Source organism: Dendropsophus ebraccatus, chromosome 10, assembly GCF_027789765.1.
Source record: "Dendropsophus ebraccatus isolate aDenEbr1 chromosome 10, aDenEbr1.pat, whole genome shotgun sequence".
Taxonomy (NCBI): domain Eukaryota; kingdom Metazoa; phylum Chordata; class Amphibia; order Anura; family Hylidae; genus Dendropsophus; species Dendropsophus ebraccatus.
The window spans coordinates 88599605-88620161 of record NC_091463.1 but is presented as its reverse complement, the minus strand read 5'-3'; the positions used below and the strand labels follow the sequence as shown (position 1 = coordinate 88620161).

The 20557-nt window shown below is 46.3% G+C and overlaps 1 protein-coding gene across 1 annotated transcript; it reads right to left on the bottom strand.

Annotated features, from left to right (window-relative positions):
• Nucleotides 1–532: 532 nt before the first annotated feature.
• On the bottom strand, nt 533–20487 carry ABCF1 (ATP binding cassette subfamily F member 1). The gene is made up of 27 exons (XM_069943774.1): nt 20229–20487; nt 18723–18769; nt 17423–17509; nt 17074–17209; nt 16496–16530; nt 11696–11830; nt 11419–11481; nt 11072–11125; nt 10587–10670; nt 10233–10304; nt 9704–9802; nt 9474–9596; nt 8937–9037; nt 8766–8851; nt 8538–8677; nt 8309–8457; nt 7991–8074; nt 7742–7866; nt 7543–7655; nt 7182–7353; nt 7025–7099; nt 2250–2320; nt 2133–2165; nt 1877–2045; nt 1727–1791; nt 1567–1639; nt 533–854 (listed from the first exon to the last, which is right to left on the bottom strand). The coding sequence occupies exons 1-27, from the start codon at nt 20278–20280 to the stop codon at nt 682–684; spliced, it is 2616 nt and encodes an 871-aa protein (XP_069799875.1). The 5' UTR covers nt 20281–20487; the 3' UTR covers nt 533–681.
• Nucleotides 20488–20557: the final 70 nt, after the last annotated feature.

The window sequence follows — 20557 nt, the reverse complement described above, 5'->3', positions numbered from 1 at the left end:
ACGTGGTCAACCAGTGCAGATCTGGGCTAAACCTGAGGGCAGATATCCCTCCTCTCCTCCAGGTCACATTTAGGATACACTCACATGTACTATGTATGCTGCACATTCTATCATTGACTTACCAGCATAAAATCTGCAACGTACACAGTACAAGTGAATATACCCTTACAGCGCTCTAGGAAACTCACATCTAATGTGTATGGTCACCTTTCAATTGTCTGGCAACAGCTTTCTCCCTGCTTCCTATTCAAAATACATATATACTTAGTCAAGCCACTTGTATGGTGAATTGGGAATGACTGCTGTTGGCTGAACGGCCATCTTATGTGAAGGGCTATCCTGAGAGTGCAGCATGGCAGCCCTTAGACCACCACCCAGCTGCCTCTTTGTTCACTTCCAGTCATAACCTAAGACCAATATTACCAGATATCTGCATACAGGGAAGACAGATCATGCAAGGAGTTTGATAACAAATGGAATCCATGTATATGATGGGGACCTGGGGTAGGTGACGCACAGACCGCTCTGCAGCCATTATATAAATATTTATTTGTCTTCTCTGCAATAACAAGGCAGCAAAATGAGAATTAAAAATCGGAGCCCCCCGTCCTTATTCCTCCACCACATCTCACAGAGGGTCGGTATCTGGGCAGGTGGTTATGGCACGCCGCTTGTGGCCGGTCACTCCTTGTCCTTGGGCTTGTTGATTATGACCTCGCCCAGGCTCTCCAGGACTTCCCTCTTGTAGTCATCGAAGTCTCCTTCTATCTGATTCACAGTCTGGTCCTCTACAACCCACAGATGGCAGTTTGTCTCTGTGATGAGACGGGCGTCATGGCTGACAGTGATCACCGCTATAGAGAGGTTGGGGGCAATATTAGTGGCGGAGGGCGACATGAAATGCACAAGTATAATCTATGTAAAATCTCCACAATACATAGAAGCACCCACCATCATCTGTCTGCAGAATGGATGCACCCCTGGCACCATCGTACAGGTCATTCATGTCTAGCCTAGTCTGGCATAAGTGGCACAGTTCTATTTAAAGGGTTACTCAACCTCCCAGTCTCTCCTAAACTTGACAACATACCATTCATATATACAGTATATAAGGATTGAGCTTTGAGTTTCTTTAAAGGAAAACATTGAATTCCTAAAAAAAGAACCCCCTTCCCATAAAGTGGCAGCTTCTATGGCTGGACACCAGTTATTTATCGCTTCTGCAGCGGCCACTACAGGACATAGTCGGTACTACATGCCGCCCATCAAGTGAATGGCTGTCTATGGAAGGAACACTTCCATCAGATCGACAGCCGCTGCTTGATAGTGGCTCTATGCTCTGGGGCCCAAAAGGTGGACCCCACTCTTTCATACCTATATACACTACAAAAGGCACAATGAAAGGGTCCTTACTGGACTTATCTGTGCCAATGTATGGGTCACAGTCCATTTTAACCAAATAACTAATGAACAAATTTAAAGGGGAACTCCAGTTACATTTCCCCAGCTATAAAACCCTCCCCAGACAGCAATGTGGACATCAGTCACATAATGGTGGACACTCACCTCCTTTATATTCATTCACTGCTTCAGCCAGAGCATCAATGGATTCAATATCCAAGTTATTTGTAGGTTCATCCTGTAGGGGGCAGTAGTGAAGAGACTGAATCAGTATGACAGGTTTATTACATGTACAAGACCAATATAGGAGTGTACATGTACTCACCAAAATGAGGACATCGGGTTCTCTACAACATAATTCGGCAAAGACGACACGAGCTTTCTGCCCCCCTGTAATGATGACATTATACCCCTCTATTAGTATCAATGAGGTATTTATTACATAGGAGGACATGGGGCAAGGTGGATTAATCACCTGAAAGTTTGCAGATCTGAATGGTGTGTGCATGGCTCTCCAGTCCAAACCTCCCCAGACACTTCCTGGCATCCTGGTACGGGAGGTTGAAGTTCCTCTGCAGATATTCCGTCGCAGTCTCCTCCATGTTTAGCTGGTCGGCATATTGCTGGTTAAAGAACCCAATTTTCTATGGGAACAAGAGAAGATAGAAGGCAGTGTTATAGACCAGGAGTAAGAAGAGGCGGCATTGTCCTCTGAAGAGCCCAGGACTCACCAGCCGGTGGTTTTTCCTCATTTCTCCTTTTGTCTGTGAAGTTAAACATGAAATGGTTAATATTCAAAGCTACAAATACAGGAGGTCACTAAAGAGATATGACAGCCATATACTCACAGGGGTCAGTTTACCAGTCAGCAGCAGCAGCAGCGTACTCTTCCCCACACCGTTCGGACCCACAATACAAACTGGGGAGAAAGAAGATTTCATTATCATTCAGGTATTACAATTCCTCTACATACTCGGATCCATATTATACAAAGGAGGAAGTATTATAGTAGTTATATTCCTGTATATAAGGGGCAGTGTTATAGTAGTTATATTCTTGTATATAGGAGCAGTATTATAGTAGTTATATTCCTGTATATAGGAGAAGTATTACAGTTGTTATATTCCTGTATATAGGAGCAGTGTTATAGTAGTTATATTCTTCTATATAGGAGCAGTGTTATAGTAGTTATATTCTTGTATATAAGGGGCAGTATTATAGTAGTTATATTCTTGTATATAGGGAGCAGTATTATAGTAGTTATATTCTTGTTTATAGGAGCAGTATTATAGTAGTTATATGCTTGTATATAGGAGCAGTATTATAGTAGTTATCACGAACTGGAGAGAATACCATATCATACTTGTGTCGTTTGGGGGCAGCCTTCCCCGCCGGTGGTGCTGGCTGGGTTTTGGTGGGGTTTTTTGGGTCTGGTCCTGTGACATTGGGGTTGCAGGGCCGTTCCATGGCCTCCCTTCCCTGCACGTGCACGCTTTGCGGGGTTGGCTGCCGCTGACCGACACGGTGTGGAGTTAGCGTAGGGACCCGTGTGGACCAGAGGACCTGCGCGGTGGTACACGGGGCAATATGGCTTGATCAATTCATATACAGACACTCTGGTGTTGATTTTTAATATAGGCCTAGCGGCATTAGTATCAGCCATAGATGGGATGTGCAGCGGTTCCATTCTCTCCAGTTCGTATTATAGTAATTATATTTCTGTATATAGGAGCAGTATTATAGTAGTTATATTCCTGTATATAGGAGCAGTATTATAGTAGTTATATTCCTGTATATAGGAGCAGTATTATAGTAGTTATATTCCTGTATATAGGAGCAGTATTATAGTAGTTATATTCCTGTATATAGGAGCAGTATTATAGTAGTTATATTCTTGTATATAGGAGAGGTATTATAGTATATTCGAGCCGTATAATAGTAGTTATATTCTTGTACATAGGAGGCACTATTATAGTTATATTCCTGTATATACAGGGCTCCAGATGGCGACCAAAATGGTCGCCAATGCGACTGACATTTTGCAAATGGCGCCCAGATTTATTAATCTGGGCGCCATTTGCGACTGGCCCCGGCGCGCTGTCTCTTTAAGATGCGCGGCTGATGCGCGGCTGCCGGGGGTGTCCCATCCTATCCCCGGCAGCGCGGCGCATCAGTGAGCTGCCTGGGGCCCTGACTTCCGGCACAGGAAGCGCGCGTCAGAGACGCTTCCTGTGTCAGAAGTCACAGCCCCGGCGTACAGGGAGCTCACTGACGCGACGCGCTGCCGGGGATAGGACGGGACACCCCCGGCAGCCGCGCATCAGCCGGGGACAGCGTCCGAAGAAGAAGAGGATCGCCGGGGGAGCGGGTTGTCAGGTGAGTTTGTGTGTTTGTTTTTTTTTTTTTAAATATTGCTTAGCATAGAGGAAAGGGGGGGGGGGCATCTATAAGGGGGGGAGAAGAGGGGGCATCTATAATGGGGGGGGAGAGGGGGGCATCTATAAAGGGGGGGAGAAGAGGAGGCATCTATAATGGGGGGGGAGGGGGCATCTATAATGGGGGGGGGGGAAGAGGGGGGCATCTATAAGGGGAGGGGGTATCTATAAGGGGGGGGAGAAGAGGGGGCATCTATAATGGGGGGGGGAGAGGGGGCATCTATAAGGGGGGGAGAAGAGGGGGCATCTATAAGGGGAGGGGGTATCTATAAGGGGGGGAGAAGAGGGGGCATCTATAAGGGGAGGGGGTATCTATAAGGGGGGGAGAAGAGGGGGCATCTATAATGGGGGGGGAGAGGGGGCATCTATAAGGGGAGGGGGTATCTATAAGGGGGGGAGAAGAGGGGGCATCTATAAGGGGAGGGGGTATCTATAAGGGGGGGAGAAGAGGGGGCATCTATAAGGGGAGGGGGTATCTATAAGGGGGGGGAGAAGAGGGGGCATCTATAAGGGGAGGGGGTATCTATAAGGGGGGAGAAGAGGGGGCATCTATAATGGGGGGGGAGAGGGGGCATCTATAAGGGGGGGAGAAGAGGGGGCATCTATAAGGGGGGAGAAGAGGGGGTATCTATAAGGGGGGGAGAAGAGGGGGCATCTATAAGGGGGGAGAAGAGGGGGTATCTATAATGGGGGGAGGAGGGGGCATCTATAATGGGGGGGAGGAGGGGGCATCTATAATGGGGGTAGAGGGGGTCATCTATAAGGGGAGGGGGCCATCTATAAGTGTAGGGCAAACTGGCTGCAGACACTGGGAGATAGATATATGCACAATTATTATTATCAGGGCCCCTCAGGTGTCTGTATTGTAGGGGGTCACTTGCATTAGTCACTAGGTGAGAGATATATCTATCTATATACACATCTTGTGGGGGGTCACTATGGCTGCAGTCATAAGTCTAGCTCAGTATGTATAGACTGTTGCAAGCTTTTAAAGGGAACCTGTCACCCCCGGTGCCGGGGTGACAGGCTCCCAACCCCCCGTTAGAACCCCCTATACTCACCTCATCGCGCCGGGTCCCGCTTCTGAAGATGGTCGGGTCACGGAGATCTCAGCCGCTGCAGCCCGGCGCGCACACTGAGAGATGAGTCCAACGCTCATAGAGAATGACGGAGTGCTGGACTCTCCCGTCATTCTCTATGAGCGTTGGACTCATCTCTCAGCGCACGCCGGGCTGCAGCGGCTGAGATCTCCGTGACCCGGCCATCTTCAGAAGCGGGACCCGGCGCGATGAGGTGAGTATAGGGGGTTCTAACGGGGGGTCGGGAGCCTGTCACCCCGGCACGGGGGTCGACAGGTTCCCTTTAAGTTCAAGTTCAGAAGAGTAAGCCTCATTAAAAGGCTAGCCAAGTGAGGCTGAAGTACTGAGTCAGACTGGATATGGTTGTCAGACTGGATATGGTTGTCAAGTTGCAAGTTTCCATGTTGAACGTTTTCAAACTAAGAAAAGAAAGGATCTAAAGGAGGAGGATGCTGCCGCGGCCTCTGCACACAGTAAGTCCCATTTAACATAACATTAATTTTACATGGTTTAAAATGTTGGCGACCAAATATTCTATTTGGCGCCTAAATTTTTCAGGTTAGGAGCCAATGGCTCCTAGGTAAATTTTTTAGTCTGGAGCCCTGATATAGGAGCAGTATTATAGTAGTTATATTCTTGTATATAGGAGCAGTATTATAGTAGTTATATTCTTGTATATAGGAGAGGTATTATAGTATATTCGAGCCGTATAATAGTAGTTATATTCCTGTATATAGGAGCAGTATTATAGTAGTTATATTTCTGTATATAGGAGCAGTATTATAGTAGTTATATTTCTGTATATAGGAGCAGTATTATAGTAGTTATATTTCTGTATATAGGAGCAGTATTATAGTAGTTATATTCTTGTATATAGGAGCAGTATTATAGTAGTTATATCCCTGTATATAGGAGCAGTATTATAGTAGTTATATCCCTGTATATAGGAGCAGTATTATAGTAGTTATATTCTTGTATATAGGAGCAGTATTATAGTAGTTATATTTCTGTATATAGGAGCAGTATTATAGTAGTTATAATCCAACGAGAGAAGAAAGTGCTTGCACTATCGGTGTATCGGGCTGAATGGATTCAGGTGAGGCGTATGTGAATAGACATCCGGGGTGCATCGGCAGGAAGCAAAGTGTAAAATGGCACAAGCAGGTAGATACAAAGAGTCCAAAGCACTCACCGGATAGTAGCAGTCTTTAGCGATTTATTACACAGATCATCACAGGGAGGGGGAAAGATGGAAGAGGTGCGGGAGCGTCTCTGCGAACAGTTTCACGCCAAAGCGCTTTGTCAAGTTCAGAGTACGTCCCTGTGATGATCCGTGTAATAAATTGCTAAAGACTGCTACTATGCGGTGAGTGCTTTGGACTCTTTGTATCTACCTGCTTGTGCCATTATAGTAGTTATATTCTTGTATATAGGAGCAGTATTATAGTAGTTATGCAACACACAAGGGAAAGGGTCCGCACCACCTAGCGTCTCTCCGCAGAGAGCACTAACAAGCGAGCAGTATGTGTAAGGACAATTCACCTGATCAAATACACCAATAGCCACATGTGCCAGCAAAAGTCACTTGTAACAAACAACGTGGAGAGAAAGAGGAACGCACTCACCGTGTCGGCTATGAAACTTGATCCTTTATTGCATGAATAGTAAGGTGCTCATGGGGGAGGGAGGAAAGTGCAGGTCTGGCGTCCTAGCAGCAAACATTTTCGCGTCACATGAGCACCTTACTATTCATGCAATAAAGGATCAAGCTTCATAGCCGACGCGGTGAGTGCGTTCCTCTTTCTCTCCACGTTGTTTATTAATTATAGTAGTTATATTCCTGTATATAGGAGCAGTATTATAGTAGTTATATTGTATATAGGAGCAGTATTATAGTAGTTATATTGTATATAGGAGCAGTATTATAGTAGTAATATTGTATATAGGAGCAGTATTATAGTAGTTATATTCCTGTATATAGGAACAGTATTATAGTAGTTATATTCTTGTATATAGGGGGCAGTATTATAGTAGTTATATTCCTGTATATAGGAGCAGTATTATAATAGTTATATTCTTGTACAGAGAAGCAGTATATTAGGGCCTCACCTCTGGAATCCATGTCTATGCCAAAATCCAGGTTCTTAAACAGCATTTTCTGTCCATGATAGCCAAAATCAACCCCTACAAGAACACAAAGAAGCGATCATGGTCTCGCAGCCCTTGGTGTAAGACAAAGGTGAGATTGGTGAAGGACTCTTCTTACCATGCAGGCCCAGGATTGGAGGGCTGAGCGGTGGGGGGTTTGGGAAGGTGAACTTTACGGTGTACTCCTTTGGTCTCTTCAGTAACTCTGCTGGTTCATGGCCTTCCTCATCTGTATTCTTCTTCCGACATTTCTGCTGCTTCCGCGTTAAGGCTTCTTTCGTCTGCTTTTCCTAGAGCAGATGAAGACCAGAATGTGAGAAACACTGCCACTTAAAGGGGAATTCTAATAAGTATCTCATAGTATAGGATACAGATCAATGTTATTCAGCGCTCTGTGCCTTTAAGAGGTACTGGGTATTACATGCAGATTGCCTTAGTGTAAACCATAGACTCCAACACTGGAAGTGCCAGCCTCTTACCGCTTGCTTGGAAGACTTCCCTCCAGCTTTTAACTCCTTCAGCTTCTTTTCCTGCTTGTCATACTGTTTCTGCATCTCCTTCTGTTTTTGCTGATACATCTTCTTAAAGGTCACTGGAAGGATAAATCAGTAGCGTCAGGCCCAGACCCCATGCATATGGAGGGATCAGCCAAAGGTCTCTTGGCCCTTGAACACTCACTGTAATTTCCCCGGTAATAATACAGCTTCTGTCCATCAAGGTGCATTATGTCTGTACATACATCGTCCAAGAATCCCTGGTCGTGGGACACTATGAGGAGGGTTTTCTTCCAGCCCTGGAGATAACTATCAATACGTCAAGGAAAGAAAAAGTCAGCTCACTACTCAGCGGCTCCGGAGAGGTAGAAGTCTTATAGACTCTATGTGAACTACATCTGCAAGTCTGCGGATACCAGAGTACCGAACTCACTTATTGAGCCAGATGACGGCGTTGAGATCCAAGTGATTTGTGGGCTCATCCAACATGAGGAGCGTTGGTTCCATAAAGAGAGCCCTGAAATACAGAACACGGTGAGAGTTTGTGCAAAGTACTGGAACCATCTACTCACATATGAAGAGGGGGAAGAGGGAGATGCAGCTTCAACTTCTCACATTTAGTTTCAGCAAAAGAGCACAATGAGGATAGACATGGATCTTACATGATCTGTGACGTCACAGGGCACAAGTCAGGCCCCAGGACAGTAAAATATAGCAGTGTATTGTGGGTAAACCAGGCGGATGTAGTTACCTGGCCAGTGACACTCTCATCCTCCAGCCTCCACTGAATCTCTTGGTCTCCCGATCCTGCATCTCCGGGGTGAATCCCAAACCTGCCAAGATCCTACGAGCTTTGGCTTCTGCAGAGGCGGCTCCGGATGCTCTTAACTCTTCATAAACCTGGGTGAGTATATAACACATGGTCATACACTGCTCCGCTATAGTGTCCACCACTGTCCCTGTAACCCCACCACGGTTACCTTCTCCAGGAGCTCAGCTACACTATCATCCCCCTTCTCCAGCCTGGCCTGCAGTCTCTTCTCCTGCTCCAATAACTTCAGACGCTTGGTATCAGCTTTAAGAACGGCCTGGACGGCCGGGGTCTCATCAGCCACAACCTCTGCAGGTAAGAGACCAGACATACGTGAAGGACAAGCAGCGGTGAGTCGACAGGACATGGCGATATCAGGACCCCCATCTTTTCTTACCTTGCTCACAAAGCAACACATCAATATTTGGGGGAATATTCAGGGCCCGGTTAGCTATGTGTTTTAGGAGTGTGGTCTTCCCCTTCCTGACGGAGAAAAGAAGTAATCTTGAGTATGCAAGAGCACTGACAACGGACAAAGACAAAACGGGATATACCTAAGTATACTCACCCATTGGGACCCACTAAACCATAGCGACGGCCCGCCACAACGTACAAGTCAGCATTAACGAACAACTCTTTGCCGTGGGCAGAAATACTGAATTTCTCTAGCTAAACGCAAAAAAACCCCATTGTGAATAGAGATAAGATTGAGATAACACGTTAAAAAGGGAACTTTAAAAAGGGAATTTATTACTTTAGAAAACTTGGCGGGGGGCTCCGCACAATTTCAGAACACGTTTTTCAACCAAGAATGTAAATGGTGAAGGTCTCATTTTATTGAAACCTGATGTAAAAAACTGCTGTCAATTTCCAGCCACAGCCAGCTAGGTTTCTGTGTATTCCAGGGATGGGAAACTTTGGGTCCTCTAGTTGTTGCAAAAACTACAATACCCATCATACCTGGAAAGCCTGGGGGCTGTCTGGGCATGATGGGAATTGTAAATTTGCAACAGCTGGAGGGCTGAAGAATTCCCAACCCTCGTGTATTACCAAAAGTCCTAATAAAAAATATAAGGCAATGGAGTAATTCTGTGACCACATGTACCTTGATGTCGGAGGCGTTCTCCAGCATGGCCTGACGAGAGGAGAGTTCTGCTTGTGACACGGAGAAGTCGTTCTCTGCCGCTGTTGCCTTCTTCATGGTGGCCACCTGCTTCTCATAGTCCAGCTATAAAAGAGGAGGGAGGTCAAGCAGTGTGGCCAATACAGTCAGAGGTAGAAGTTACAGGCCTTTCCCGAACTGAAGAAATCCTGGACAATACCCTCCACACTGACCTGTTTCTTCATTTTCTTCTTCTCCTTCTTACTCATGTTGGCAAAAGGATCCTCAGCTGCTGCGGGCTTTTCATCCCCGTCATCTCCTTCATCCGCCGACTGTCAATCAAACCCAGTGTCAGATCAGATTTTTACCAATGTTGTGTAGCCGACCCTATCGCTCTAAAACTATGGGGCAAGGAGAAGTAATAATGCCCCGTAACAAAACTCAGGGTGCTTCACTTCCTACTGAAAGCATTAAATAAATGCAATTATTAATGCTGATGTCCTCCATTTCAATATTAAAAACAGACTTCCACACTGATAATTTATGTCTGAGGAAGATATTGATATATAAGAAAACTCTGGCTATGTTCAGCCACCAACAGGGGGAGCCATCTGCCTACAGATGTATTCAGCTAGTCTGTGTGGTGCACTCCCCCTAGTGGTTGATGCAGGTAGTATTGGTAACCAAGGAAAGCTCCTCACAAGGGCACAACTCCACCTGGCCTATGGTGCCATGTGCGTCCTCTGACAGCCCCACACTCACCTTATCAGATCCTGCACTTCTCATATATTCATTATCATCATCCTCATCATCCTCCAGAGCAACAAATCGATTCTAAAAGCAACAGAATAAACGCATTAGTTGTATCCCCCCTGCAGTGAATGTGGTATTACACAACGTCCATTGGAGTCTATAATACTAGGCTGCCTGAGTCCAGAGAGAGAGGTGATGACTGCTGTCTCTCTATCCCAGCTCATAGCTAGGGATCCCCATCTACATACTCTGAAAGGGCATATAGAACAGGGCTGCTCTTACTGGACAATCCTAAGTAATGTAGGTAAAACTGGCACAGGTCTATGAAGGAGCGATGGAGGTCACTGAGGGGAGAGATCTCACCTGGGGAGGTTTTGGCTTCTGTTTGCCCTTCTTGGGTTTCTTCTCTTCTTCATCACTGAGATCAGGAGCTTTGGGCGGAGGTTTCTATTAGGAGAATGAGAATATCTTAGTGTTATCAGGTCATCTTTATGGAACAGAAGCTACTTCCTTCATCCTGAAATGGGAAGGGCCATCTTCAAGGACCTATCAGGATCACCCTGCAGGGGAGGAGGCGACTATGAGGATCACCTACAAGGGGAGGGAGCGACTATCGGGATCACCTACAAGAAGAGGAGGCGACTAACAGGATCACGTACAAGGGGAGGAGGCGACTATGAGGATCACCTACAAGGGGAGGGAGCGACTATCGGGATCACCCTGCAAGAAGAGGAGGCGACTAACAAGATCACATACAAGGGGAGAAGGCGACTATCAGGATCACCTACAAGGGGAGGGTACGATTGTTAGGACCGATCAGGATCACACACACAGCGGGATATACTTACTTTGCTTTTTAATTTTTCCTTTGGCACTTCCTCCTCACTTTCCTCACTGGGTGGCTAAAATAGGAACCAACAACAGTAAGATCATTGTACAAACCAAAGGGGCATCAAAGATGTAAGGAGACTTACAGGCATTCTGGAAGGAAATGAGATGTAAAGCAGCCATCGCACCACCTTTTCAATGTAAGGGTAATCTCTTCTGGAGAGACCTCTGGATCGGCATATATCCCCAGTCATGATTTAAGAATACTAGTTGAAGTGAGACAACGACTTCAGGGGAAAACTACCTTGAAAAGGTGAAGTGAGCGCTGCTCTTCATATACAAACGCTTCCTATATCCTATACTTTACCTTCTGCTTGCTGGTTTCATTCTTCTTTCCTTTCTTATTCGGTTTCTTTTCTTCTTCTTCTACCTATTAGATTAGTTTGCAAAGATTTTATTTTTTAAATCTATAAATAAACTTCGTGAATATGACAGCCTGCAGTGATAAATCCCAACCCCAATGTACCATGGTAGTACAGGTCCACCCCCTACACTCACAGAAAACCCAGACCTGGTACAGCAACCTCCTCACACAACCCCCCTAACCCCGGAACAGGCGCAGAAAACAACTTCTCATCCATCACCTTTACTTCTTTCTTTTCTTTTTTGCCTTTATTCTTCTTTGTTGGCCGCTCTACCTCCTCCTCCTCTTCTTCTTCCTTCTCCTCCTCATCACTATCGTCATTGCCGAGGGCAGCAAATATATTTTTCCCTGAGGGCTGTAAAATAACCAACAACATCAGTGCAAAAAACACATGGAGCTGTTTCTTCCAGCAATCAGTAAGTGCCAAAACAATCCCCATAACAATCAGGGCTATGGAGTCGGAGTTGGAGTCGGAAAAAAATGTACCGACTCCAGCTTTAAAAAAAGTCTTTGAATTTTGATATGAATTTTACAAGTTTTGCTTATAAATATATATTATGAGCAACATTCTAATAGGACACTGGCCCTATTACATAAGGGGGGGGGGGGTCGGGGAATATATCAGTAATAGGACACTGGCCCTATTACATAAGGGGGGGGGGTCGGGGAATATATCAGTAATAGGACACTGGCCCTTTTACATAAGGGTGGTCGGGGAATATATCAGTAATAGGACACTGGCCCTATTACATAAGGGGGGTCGGGGAATATATCAGTAATAGGACACTGGCCCTATTACATAAGGGGGGGGGGGGGGGGGGTCGGGGAATATATCAGTAATAGGACACTGGCCCTATTACATAAGGGGGGGGGGGTCGGGGAATATATCAGTAATAGGACACTGGCCCTTTTACATAAGGGTGGTCGGGGAATATATCAGTAATAGGACACTGGCCCTATTACATAAGGGGGGTCGGGGAATATATCAGTAATAGGACACTGGCCCTATTACATAAGGGGGGTCGGGGAATATATCAGTAATAGGACACTGGCCCTATTACATAAGGGGGGGGGGGGGTCGGGGAATATATCAGTAATAGGACACTGGCCCTATTACATAAGGGGGGGGGGGTCGGGGAATATATCAGTAATAGGACACTGGCCCTATTACATAAGGGGGGGGGGGGATCGGGGAATATATCAGGAATAGGACACTGGCCCTTTTACATAAGGGTGGTCGGGGAATATATCAGTAATAGGACACTGGCCCTATTACATAAGGGGGGTCGGGGAATATATCAGTAATAGGACACTGGTCCTATTACATAAGGGGGGGGGGGGGGGTCGGGGAATATATCAGTAATAGGACACTGGCCCTATTACATAAGGGGGGGGGGTCGGGGAATATATCAGTAATAGGACACTGGCCCTTTTACATAAGGGTGGTCGGGGAATATATCAGTAATAGGACACTGGCCCTATTACATAAGGGTGGTCGGGGAATATATCAGTAATAGGACACTGGCCCTATTACATAAGGGGGGTCGGGGAATATATCAGTAATAGGACACTGGTCCTATTACATAAGGGGGGGGGGGGGGGGGTCGGGGAATATATCAGTAATAGGACACTGGCCCTATTACATAAGGGGGGGGGGTCGGGGAATATATCAGTAATAGGACACTGGCCCTTTTACATAAGGGTGGTCGGGGAATATATCAGTAATAGGACACTGGCCCTATTACATAAGGGGGGTCGGGGAATATATCAGTAATAGGACACTGGCCCTATTACATAAGGGGGGGGGGGTCGGGGAATATATCAGTAATAGGACACTGGCCCTATTACATAAGGGGGGGGGGGGTCGGGGAATATATCAGTAATAGGACACTGGCCCTATTACATAAGGGGGGGGGGTCGGGGAATATATCAGTAATAGGACACTGGCCCTATTACATAAGGGGGGGGGGGGGTCGGGGAATATATCAGTAATAGGACACTGGCCCTATTACATAAGGGGGGTCGGGGAATATATCAGTAATAGGACACTGGCCCTATTACATAAGGGGGGTCGGGGAATATATCAGTAATAGGACACTGGCCCTATTACATAAGGGTGGTCGGGGAATATATCAGTAATAGGACACTGGCCCTATTACATAAGGGGGGGGGGGGGTCGGGGAATATATCAGTAATAGGACACTGGCCCTATTACATAAGGGGGGGGGGAGTCGGGGAATATATCAGTAATAGGACACTGGCCCTATTACATAAGGGTGGTTGGGGAATATATCAGTAATAGGACACTGGCCCTATTACATAAGGGTGGTCGGGGAATATATCAGTAATAGGACACTGGCCCTATTACATAAGGGTGGTCGGGGAATATATCAGTAATAGGACACTGGCCCTATTACATAAGGGTGGTCGGGGAATATATCAGTAATAGGACACTGGCCCTATTACATAAGGGTGGTCGGGGAATATATCAGTAATAGGACACCGACCCTATTAGGTAACAGTGGTCGGGGAATATATCAGTAATAGGACACTGGCCCTATTAGATAAGGGTGGTCGGGGAATATATCAGTAATAGGACACTGGCCCTATTAGATAAGGGTGGTCGGGGAATATATCAGTAATAGGACACTGGGTCTATTACATAAGGGGGTGGGGGGGGGTTGGGGAATATATCAGTAATACAGCACTGGCCCTATTAGATAAGGGTGGTCGGGGAAAAGTTGTCGGTCACTATTTGTCAGTTTGTTTCCATTTGAGTCCATTGTGTGAGGTGAGATCTGTGCTGTTCTCTTCCTGGATGCTGGATGATTGTATATGAGCAGCAGTGTAATATGAAGATATCCTGTGTAATATAGAGGGGAAGGAGACATAAGTAGTGTAGCAGTAACCTCCGTCCTCAGTGTGGTGGTTTCTCTCTGGGAGAAGATTGTGTGTTTTTCTTCAGTGTTCTATGGCTGCAGTAGGCTGTGTGTATGCTATAGCTGAAGCAGGCTGTGTGTATGTGTGCTATGGCTGCAGCAAGCTGTGTGTGTGTGTGTGTGTGTGTGCACACTATGGCTGCAGCAGGCTGTGTGTATGTGTGCTATGGCCGCAGCAGGCTGTGTGGGTGTGTGTGTATGCTATGGCTGCAGCAAGCTGTGTGTGTGTGTGTGTGCGCACTATGGCTGCAGCAGGCTGTGTGTATGTGTGCTATGGCCGCAGCAGGCTGTGTGGGTGTGTGTGTATGCTATGGCTGCAGCAGGTTGTGTGTGTGTGTGAGTGTGTGGGTGTGCTATTGCGTGCCCCACAGTGACCTTCTATATCACTATGTGTGACCCCCTCTCTATATCACTATGTGTGACCCCTCTCTATATCACTATGTGTGACCCCTCTCTATGTGTGACCCCTCTCTATGTGTGACCCCTCTCTATGTGTGACCCCTCTCTATGTGTGACCCCTCTCTATGTGTGACCCCTCTCTATGTGTGACCCCTCTCTATGTGTGACCCCTCTCTATGTGTGACCCCTCTCTATGTGTGACCCCTCTCTATGTGTGACCCCTCTCTATGTGTGACCCCTCTCTATGTGTGACCCCTCTCTATGTGTGACCCCTCTCTATGTGTGACCCCTCTCTATGTGTGACCCCTCTCTATGTGTGACCCCTCTCTATGTGTGACCCCTCTCTATGTGTGACCCCTCTCTATGTGTGACCCCTCTCTATGTGTGACCCCTCTCTATGTGTGACCCCTCTCTATGTGTGACCCCTCTCTATGTGTGACCCCTCTCTATGTGTGACCCCTCTCTATGTGTGACCCCTCTCTATGTGTGACCCCTCTCTATGTGTGACCCCTCTCTATGTGTGACCCCTCTCTATATCACTATGTGTGACCCCTCTCTATATCACTATGTGTGACCCCTCTCTATATCACTATGGCTGACCTCTATATTACAGGGATCTGGCATTGTTAGCAGTGCTTCTGTGTATATGGTAAATATTAGTTAGAAACATAGAATATTGTCAGCAGGAAAAGACCCCCTGCCCCATCTAGTCTAGTTGTGAGTAGTTCAGGACATGAAGGCTGGAGACTGGATCCACTGCACACACAGGAGAAGCTGCTTTATATACAGTATTCCTTTACTCCCTCAGAAGTCGCCCCAGGATCATGTAGGACATTAGGGAGAAACTGCTGAGCCAGTGTGATAAATAACTCCCCTGGTATATGACTGGCAATTTATGAAGGACCGGGAGTCGGAATCGGTCCTGATAAAATTCAGGAGTCGGAGTTTGAGTCGGATCTGCGGCTTACCGACTCCGCAGCCCTGACAACAATGGCGCAAAATTCTATAATTTGACGTCTACAAGAACATAGACTGATAGTCCATAATTCAGTTTATCATGGAAAACTATACAAGATATATGGCAGATAATGCTGCTGTGACCCCGCTCTAACAGCCGGGATCTAAGATAACAGCCATCCTGACATCTACAGAAATTACAAAAAAATTACAGCTATGAGGAAAATGCAGACTGACCATCACTATTCCTGCAGTGTCATCTGTTTCATCCCAGCTCTGCAGAAGCAAAGCATTTAATTACTGTATCTGGGTCGTGTGACCTCTGATCAGCCATCATGAAGACATTTAAAGTGTCACTGTTGTTAGAAAAAACTTTTGACAACGCTGCAACACAGTCCTCTCCCCGCTCGTTCTCTTTACCAAATTTTACTAAGTGTTTCACCTGTGGGTTATCACATGTAGTACAGGCTGCTCTGTATACGTCAGAATGAAGCTGCCTGACATCTTGGTCTCTTCTCTCTTATTTATCACCAGAATATCATTCAGGAGAGGAGGGATAAGGGTTGGAGACTGAGCGGACAGACAGCCTCTCTGATGGATTTTACTGTGAGGAGACACAGCAGCCTGCACTATATAGAAAAACCTCCAGGACAAACAGAGTAAAATTGTTAATAAAGACCTGTACTAAACAAAGTACAAAATGGAGGGAAAAAGGGACCACTTACTTGTGTTTTACCACGTCGGGGGGCTGGGGCAGGGTCTACAAAATGAGAAAAGAAACAAGTACATTAGAGAGGAAGTACTGGGATGTTTTTAACTTCTACAAGTAATAGCCATGAAAAATTATAAGGACAAGATAAAAGTGACAATTCTACATCCATAGCCAATGACTGCAATGGAGGAAGTAGTAAAATAGGGCACATCCCTGACAGACACTCAACCTCTAGGAGCCCCCACTACAGCCACAAGTGTTGCCACCATCCATATTGTGGACGAATAGGAGGTCACCGCTTCATCATTTACTAGAAGAAACTGTCTGTGCGCCAGTCCTCCAACCAGATGCATTGACTGGAGGCTGCATCCATCTATCATCATTTGATCAATGTTGAGAGCTTAGATTTACCAGTATTCCTTGCTTGTTCAGGGTCTGTGCACTGATAACTATCTCTACAGTACAACCAGCCCTACATTACAGGAGCTCAGTTATACTGTAAGTGATGTATCTGACAGACTTGTGGTTTCTAGTAGTAACCAGCAGAATTGTGAATGCAGCTCTAGAGTACACCTGCAGGACTCACTGTACCTGACTCTTCCTCCTCGTCACTGGGCTGCACTGACAGTTTCTTCAGCTTCTCTGTGATCTCCCGGTCTTCGTCCCCATCATCGTCTCCTCCCTTCTGTTTCCTCCGGTCCTTCTTCTTTTTGTCTTTCTTTTTTTGCTGTAGAAAAGAATTTGACCCCAGGTATTAGACATGAGCCATCACAGTACAGGCCAGGCCCACTACTTCTGTAGACTCAGGATACAAGGACTCCATACCCATAAAGGCATCATGGACCAACCCTGGTCTGTACCCCCGGGGGTTTACCAGCACCATTGTATATCAGTCACCCCTGGGACGGTCCGGGGTCTCATGCAGCACTTGCTACCCCACCTGCTGTAGCTGCTGTTCCTTCTCTCGCTCCTTGGCCGCTTCCTCCTCCTGAGCCTGTTTATTATCTGCTGACAACTCCTCGAAAAACTGGTGAAGAAAGGAAAGAAGAGAGTTTCAGCTCCTTATACAACATACAATGAGTAATAACCATTGGTATGGGCACACAGGGAAATTTAAATAAGCTCAGAAACCATAAGTATATGATCAGGCAAGCTGAGATGTCATCCAATCTATTAGAACCGCAATAAAAGCTTTATAATCACCATGAGTAATGCTAACAGAACACTCTGTCTCCCCTCTCATGGAGAGCTTGTGTGGGACAGTCCATGCTGCTCCATCATACAAGTTCTGCTGACTGAGATGGTGACAGAGAGCACAGAAACACATGTCATTTCCAGTGGGTTCACCACGAGATCACATGACCCAACAGAAGGAAAGGACTCGAGGATTTTTCAGATGGAAAGAACTAAGTGAGAATATATTATCTGAATATTATATACTGTACTGGCTGACTAACTGCATAGTGAGAAATAAAAGAAATTACATCTTAAAGCGAATGTACCACCAGGACCTTTTTTTTCTTCTCACTACCTTATTGGTGCCGGAGCGGGGATCCCAGTGGCGCGGTCCTTTTATCAGGTGGGCCCGGTACCACCAGTGTGACAATATCCCCTCCCCTTGGTGACAACTCTATTAGGATCAAGTGAGAGCACCTCATCGAGGGGAGGGAATATTGTAACACTGGTGGCGCCGGACTCACCTCCAGTATATAGAGCCGGGCCGGAGCACAAGAAGAAAACTGCATCACAAGTGGGAACCATGCAGGATTTGAAAAAGGACTGCACGACCAGGATCACTGCGCCAGTACTCAGGGTACAGAAAAAATAAATTTCCGCAGTCCTGATGATACATTTACTTTCGAGTGTTATGGCTCTGCCGATGCTCACCTATAGAAACATAGAAGACTGTCAGAAGTAAAAGCCTCCATCTTGTCCACCTTATTATCTTAGGATAGATAAACTATCCCACATATGTGTAATTGTTTGGGGTCTGGATGCTTAGACACCCACTGATCCCCAGAATAAGGTGGGAGAAGCACTTGGTTGTGCGATTCTCCCAAGACTTTCCAGGTTGTGGTCTCCTTGGCTGGAGCAGTCAGTGACCACGTCTGCAGGGAGACACGGAGCGTGATGCCATCAGTCACAGCACAATAACTATTCCTTCAATAAATCCAATACTTCTATGCACTTTTTTTTTTTTAAACTTCTTCCCACAAAACAAAGCACACATATGGGATTACCGATTTCTTTCCTTTCTTGTCTTTCTTTCCTTTCTTCACCACTTTATCTGAAAGTAAAAAACAGAGACATTAGAAGAGGCTGTGGCTCCATTATCTGGATGAGCAGAGGCTGAGTCAGCGGGGGAGGGAGGGGCGTTCTGCTGACAGGTGTCAGTAATGTGACGTGTCATGTGTTCATGTGTACAGAACAGTTCCCAGCAGCCCCTCAGCATACACCTGCTATTAAAGGGGTACTCTGGGCGGGCAGTGGACCATTACCAATAACATGTATGGTTACTGCAGCTTCCAATTAAAGGGGTTATCCAGCGCTACAAAAACATGGCCACTTTCCCCCTACTGTTGTCTCCAGTTTGGGTGAGGTTTTGAAACTCTGTTCCATTGAAGTAAATGGAGCTTAATTGCAAACCACACCTGAACTGGAGACAACAGTAGGGGGAAAAGTGGCCATGTTTTTGTAGCGCTGGATAACCCCTTTAAGAGAACGCTTCACTCTGATCAACTACTGAGGCGCCACCCTGCTCTTCATGCCTCCACATACGACTGTTAAAGACATAAAGGAGCCATGATGGAGGCTCCATCTTTAATCGTGTCTTTATCCAATTCATTATACAGATGACTCCTTTAGGCCCCATGAAAACTTCCATGAAATGCGAAGCTTTGGCTGTACAGGCATGACGGGAATTGTAGTTTTGCAACAGGTGTAGAGCCAAGGTTCCCCATCCCTGGTCTGTACAAATGAGCAGCCATCTATGTGTTATTGGTGAGAATCCAGCACCAGGTAGCCCTGCCGATCAGCTGTTTGCGCCTGGACATACATGGTGACTCCCTTTAAGTTGATACGGCAACACGTCATTCCACCAAATATTAGCATGACGTGCCGTCCTGTAACTATAGATCAGTAGCAATTTGGCTGCAGTTGCATCTGTATTATATTGAGGTGAGGGCTGACAATTCTTTGACCGGTCACCAAAATTCCATCCAAGAGTCTGGTGTCCCGATCTAACACATAGATGGTGGTTCATTTGTATGGGCCAGGGTTAGGGAACCTTGGCTCTACAGCTGTTGCAAAACTACAATTCCCATCATGCCTGGACAGCCAAAGCTTCGCTTTGGCTGTCCAGGCGTGATGGGAATTGTAGTTTTGGAACAGCTGGAGGGCCAACGGTTCCCCATCCCTGGTATAGACCAATCAGCCCATCCTGTAACCAGAAAGTGACAGCGACTTTTGGACCCATAATGTGACGCGGCTACCTCAGATATCAAAACAGTGAACACGTTCTCGTCATGTCGAACATCGGCATAACCTTATATCACCGAGCGCACAGCACAGCAGAACTACAACCCCCATCATGATCTGTCAGCCAGAGATTTGGAACAGCTGGTGAATATCTGTAACCGGTGTCATAGCATAACCCAGTACCCCTTATCCTCAGAGTTCTCCTTTAAATTTCCCATACTCCATAGTGATCATCTGAGTCTTTCTTCCTCCCTCCACCACGTACTCACCAGTCTCCTTCCCCTTCTCCTCCTCGTCTTCCAGATCCTGCTTTCTAGGCATCTTAAGGTCGTCAGGAACTTTGAAATCCTTCTAAAAATGACGTCACTGCCCTCCCGTGATGTCAGCGCAAAACCCGCTTACTCACGTGGCGCAGCCCAATCTACCGACCGGCGAACAGAACCTGTCTACTATCCCGGCCCCCTTCTAACCCTCTAAACCAATCAGATTGCCAGTTTCATCCGTCAGGTTTACAGCTTCATGATAGGAGAGACGCTATTGGCTAAGACTTGGGTGAAGCAAGAATCCAAGCCGGACATCAGTTTATGATTGGTTAGAT